Below are 6,000 nucleotides of genomic sequence, written 5' to 3' on the forward strand. Positions count from 1 at the left end.
CAGAGAGAGAGATGGGACAGCTGAAACAGTGCACGGGGGGAGGGGAGATTTGTCTCACTGGAACGCTCAAATCCTGTGAACCAGGAGTCAATTAGCAATCTGGAAATATGCCTTAGGGGGGAGAGGGAGGGGCGGGGGAGATCTAGAGGGGGTAGCTGGGGGGAAGGGGGAGTGGGGGAGGATGTCAGGAACAAAAGGGAGGATGGATGGAGATGAGAGGACAGTCCTCCATCTATCCTTTAATATTTCTGTTGTCATGATACATAGTATTCAGGAAAGACCATGTTACATATCTTGTCCTTAGGATGACAATGGAGATCGATGGTAATCGCCAGGCCAGGAATGGGCCTATCGCTTTAGTTCAAAATCCTGGCCTGATCATGGCGGTGTCACAAAGGACAGGATGATTACAGTCGTGTCGAGGGACTGAAGGTGTCACCAATGTCATTCCCTTTGGTTTACCGTGTGCATCAACCTAAGCAACACAGACAGGATCCCTCACTAAAATTGTCTGTTGCCGGCTTTCTTTCTTTCCCAATCCCTTCTTTTCTCCTCTAACTCTGTTGACAGAGAAAACCTTCCTGCTGTCCTCAGTTTCCCTGCCTCTCTTGTGCTCCCTCTCTCCCGTGGGCGTATTTCCAGCCTGACCTACAGTGGTGGGAAAGCAATCAATACAACTGATCAGAAGCCAGAGATCCTAATGTTGCCCCTCTCACTGTCACATCAACTGTACGTAACCTTTCTCCATTACCAACATCCTTTATATAGTGTGACGCACAAAAGCCTGCCCGTTTGTCATTGCCATAGGTCAGCAGCACTCCCAATTGAAAGTATTTACCCAATCCCCAAATTCAATTATCCACCGCTGACCCGGAACCATGTCTGCCTCAAACAAAAAGACTGTATGTCAGCGAAATTCTAGGGTGCCCTGTAGGATAATGTCTATATTACTGTACTGTTCTGTGTGTGTGTGTGTGTGTGTGTGTGTATGTATGTGTTAGTTACACTGTTAGCCGGAGATCAGAGTGCTGTTGCTATGCTGTATAAGTAGTCAAGTCATGAAAGAAGAGAAGAGGCCCATATCTAGACTAGAAGCACACACACAAGGTTTATCCTAAATCCCCTTCCTCCTCCCATCACGAAAGGGGTCTGCTCTTTGTCTCCCACGTAATGACCCCTCCCCCATCGTCTCTCTCCTCCTTTAACACCTAGCTACAATCAAGGGCCAGGGGGGATTGGTACGACTGAGCGTTAGCATGCGGGTGTACTGTATGTATGCCTCATGGCAAGTCTGACTCGTTTCATTCTCGTTGCATGTGTCTACAGCCGAATGCACGTTAGCGCATGAAGTGCATTCAATGAGGGGGGCCTTGCATGTAGCCTATTCGTCTAATCTTTGCTGGGCTGTCATTGCATGGGTGCTGCTGTATCATATTACCTTTGTCTCGCCCAGAATGGTCATGGACCCCCACCACGTAGCGCCACGAGCACAGCAAGGGCAATTTGCACATTTAGGATCTGATAGATTCTAAATTCTAATTGTACCGCACGTTTCTGCATGTACTGCAGGAAATAGGCATGTTATTGATGCGAGGGCCTGTGTCTGTCAGCATCATGACCCACTGGTGTTATGAAACAATAGCCTTAGCGCGCTACTGAGAAGAAATGTAGGTGTTACAATGTAGCAAAACATACAAGGGGAAACAAAACATTATCCCAGCCACTACGACGATGCTGGCTACATTTGTTTACGTTATGCTCCTTACCTGTCCAATGTCACCAACAACCCCAGACCCGTCTATCCTTGGCCGTTTGCACTCCGCCCCGACTAATTCGGTCAAAGCTGCAGCTGTTTGTGCGTCAGGCTCTGGATCTCCTCTTTTCATTGCTCGGACTGCTGCTGGACCCTCGGTCGTGTTTGCCAGGGGTCCGGTTGCTGTATCAATGGCCCTTTCCCTGTCCATCATTCCCCGTGTAACGGGTAGCATTATGGATGCGACGTCGGTCGACATTAACATTGGACGGCAGACAGTCTCCACTTGAAAATAGAGCTATTTTCACCTTCGCCTTCTCTCCGTGCTTTGTCCTCTGTTCGCTTAGGACTTGCTATTCCTTGAATGCGCAAATAGCTGATGATTATGTTGAAGGAGGTCTTGATCAAAAGTCCCAACGTTAGCTATCAAGATTATGTTATTGTCTAGCTAATCAAGAAAGAACATCATGGCCATGCGTGGCTCCCGCACACACCACAAGATCACAAGCTGGCTTTAGATAAATACTTTTACAAAATATAGTGTGTGGTTAAACCAAGTAAGGACAAAAATCCCAATTCAGATATTCCTGGCTAATTAGCTAGCTAGCTACACATTCCGCTACCTCGTAGCTGTAGCCTGGGCGCACGATACCACCACTTTCTCCGCCGAAAATAGAAAATTTTGGAAAATGACTAAAATATAGTCTCCTTGCGATTGCAAGCCAATTTCTTCTCCACTCGCAATCAAAGATTTTCTTAAATATAACCCCTTCGTGTGCCCCCTTTTTCTCTTCCCGTCTTCACCCTTCTTATCACCGTTCTTTTCCTCGCAGTATGTTCTGTGGCTTGGTAGTGTGGCGTGTGTACAGAGTAGCAAGGAACACGATTTCCTCTACGTCCCGATTGGTGTAGTGTGGAGCGGGCCCCAGTGCACTGATCTGCGGTCAGATTCCCGCCCCCTGTTCGTTCATTCGCAAGCCTGGGATCCCGGACTAGTATAAAATAGACTGGCCCTAGAACTGCGCTCTTTTGATTTAGGCTACACTCCTTTTCCTCTCTGCAATCCCCCTCTTTTTTTACCTAGGCTACACACACATCCCGCTATTTTGGGTACATTCATTTTTAACACAAACATGATAGTTTAATTGTGTGTGTGTGTGTGTGTGTGTGTGTGTGTGTGTGTGTGTGTGTGTGTGTGTGTGTAATTCTATACTACTTTAATATTTGATTTTTCTCTTGCATGCGAGATGAATTGCCATGAGCGAATCTAGTCTTTCAAAGACTGCAAAATGGTTTGCGAGTGAGTGCCCAGCTCTAAAGAAATTCCTACATTCTTATCTGTAGCCTAGAAGAGGTCTTCGGCATGGATTGACTCACTAAAGTCGGACAGTGGAGTATAATGATATGACTAATAATGTAGCCGGGGGGAGGGGTTCTATGTCAAAGAATGGAAAGGCTATGATTTTACAGGGCTGTGCATGTTTTTGATGATATTGCGACGCCTGGTGGATATCAAAGTATAGAGTTTAAATCAACTGTATTCTTTCTCAATACTCAGATGGTTGTCTGTCTGTCTGACTGTCTATCTGTCTATATCAGAATATCCAACATAACATTTTTTAAGAAAGGCAGGTTAAAGGACAGTCTGACTTTGTTACTGAAAAAACATATTTTGACAGGCCTATTTTGAATTTGAATGATATATAATCACAATTGGTGTTCTCTCCCCCTCATCCTTCTCAACTGATGAGTTAGGAACCTTGATGATATAATTTGAACATTTACCTCAGTTTATGTGTCAAGCCCAGAGCAAGACAAGACAACATTTTCAGGAGAAATCAACAACGTGCATTGTGTTCAAATCACAACGCATTGAAAATGATACAAAAGTTTAACAATTCCAGTGATTCAAGCACAATAATGCCATCAATTACTGTGTCAGTGATAACACATTTAAATAACATTTAACATTTGTATTGAAAAATAAACACACTTGCCACAAAAAGCGTCAAATATCAACTTAAACTGTCCATGGTTCGAGGTGAACAAGAAACCAATTCAACCCCCATGTCACCTTTATGATTGCTCAGCCCTCTTCAGTAACACAGCAGCAGATTATTACAGAACTAACCGTTTTGGGGTTGCTGACCATCCAACATCCTCACTATGAATCAATGCTATCAAAGCCTTGTCTTGTATTACTCCTCTTTACCACCCACTGAACCAACAATGAGCTGCCAGGAGGTCATCCCATTGTCCTGACTGTAACCATTTGGGCCCAGGGAGGGCAGTTAGGAGAGTTATCATTATACAATCACTGTTGTATAGCAGCTGTTGGAGGCCATGAACTGTATCGATCATGAAACACAGCCAAGCCAGTTAGATCTGGTTCCTCTGGAAAAGATGGTTCTGATGTCATCATAATGTGTGGTGTGTGTGTGTGTGTGTGTGTGTGTGTGTGTGTGTGTGTGTGTGTGTGTGTGTGTGTGTCTGTGTGTGTGTGTGTGTGTGTGTGTGTGTGTGTGTGTGTGTGTACCCGTGTGTACCCTATGATGGCGCTGTGAAGCATCGATAGGCATTTCTTCCCTGGTGCAGTGGTGCTCCTTTTAAGTTTCAGAATGACTTTGCGTAGAACATTCAAGTACTTACCTCAATTCATTCAGCACAGTTGTATGGTAACTACCTGGCACTAACTGGCACATAGAGGTGCTTGAGTCAGTGACTCTAAAAGAAACAGTGAATGTATCGATATGCAGTTATCAGGTAATAACCGTTTTGCCCAGTACTTGCTAAATACCAGTCTGTAAAACAAAACAAAAGTATTGTTGTTCTAACAATCCTTATCACCACAAAATGCATAAAAAAGCACGATTGTAAATAAGCTATGCCAAATTGTAAAGCAATGGGACAAAATATGTCTCTACATTTGCACTTTGGCGTGTGAATAGGTGTGGCACCCATAAAGGTAGTATTTTGAGATTAATTAAGTTCCCCAATAAATAAACAGTTTAATCAAAATTGAACAGTGTTATATTGTTGAATTCTGTATATCTTTCTTTGTATGTTTCTTTGCAAAATGACATGGACATGGCATGAACTGGCACAGAGCCACCAAACAGGAAGGTTTCATTTCTCCATCATGATCAACATCCCCACCCCCAACATCCTCTCTCTTCAGAGTTGTTTTTTGCCCTATCATTCAACACCTTCAACCAATCAGATTGTTTGATGCGACATAGAGCCAGGAGGTCATCCCATTGTCCTGACTGTAACCATTTGGGCCCAGGGAGGGCAGCTAGGAGAGTTATCATTATACAATCACTGTTGTATAGCAGCTGTTGGAGGCCATGAACTGTATCGATCATGAAACACAGCCAAGCCAGTTCGATCTGGTATCTCTGGAAAAGATGGTTCTGATGTCATCATAATGTGTGGTGTGTGTGTGTGTGTGTGTGTGTGTGTGTGTGTGTGTGTGTGTGTGTGTGTGTGTGTGTGTGTACCCGTGTGTACCCTATGATGGCGCTGTGAAGCATCGATAGGCATTTCTTCCCTGGTGCAGTGGTGCTCCTTTTAAGTTTCAGAATGACTTTGCGTAGAACATTCAAGTACTTACCTCAATTCATTCAGCACAGTTGTATGGTAACTACCTGGCACTAACTGGCACATAGAGGTGCTTGAGTCAGTGACTCTAAAAGAAACAGTGAATGTATCGATATGCAGTTATCAGGTAATAACCGTTTTGCCCAGTACTTGCTTAATACCAGTCTGTAAAACAAAACAAAAATATTGTTGTTCTAACAATCCTTATCACCACAAAATGCATAAAAAAGCACGATTGTAAATAAGCTATGCCAAATTGTAAAGCAATGGGACAAAATATGTCTCTACATTTGCACTTTGGCGTGTGAATAGGTGTGGCACCCATAAAGGTAGCATTTTGAGATTAATTAAGTTCCCCAATAAATAAACAGTTTAATCAAAATTGTACAAAGTGTTATATTGTTGAATTCTGTATATCTTTCTTTGTATGTTTCTTTGCAAAACGACATGGACATGGCATGAACTGGCACAAAGCCACCAAACAGGTAAGTTTCATTTCTCCATCATGATCAACATCCCCACCCCCAACATCCTCTCTCTTCAGAGTTGTTTTTTGCCCTATCATTCAATACCTTCAACCAATCAGATTGTTTGATGCGACATAGAGGTTGGACCACGCTCGACGCCACACAGGATATTTACAATTT

General features: G+C 43.6%; 1 protein-coding gene across 1 annotated transcript in view; it reads right to left on the reverse strand.

Moving 5' to 3' along the window:
• Positions 1–2,106, reverse strand: part of LOC310809150 (RNA binding protein fox-1 homolog 2-like) — a 37,888-nt gene extending 35,782 nt beyond the window's left edge. Inside the window, exon 1 of the mRNA XM_083676330.1 lies at positions 1,767–2,106. Within this exon, the coding sequence (XP_083532456.1) occupies positions 1,767–2,018 (252 nt within the window). The 5' untranslated portion in view covers positions 2,019–2,106. The remainder of the gene's footprint in view (positions 1–1,766) is intronic.
• Positions 2,107–6,000: the final 3,894 nt, after the last annotated feature.

This window comes from Argentina silus, assembly GCF_951799395.1.
Source record: "Argentina silus genome assembly, chromosome: 9".
In the NCBI taxonomy this organism is placed as follows: Eukaryota; Metazoa; Chordata; class Actinopteri; order Argentiniformes; family Argentinidae; genus Argentina; species Argentina silus.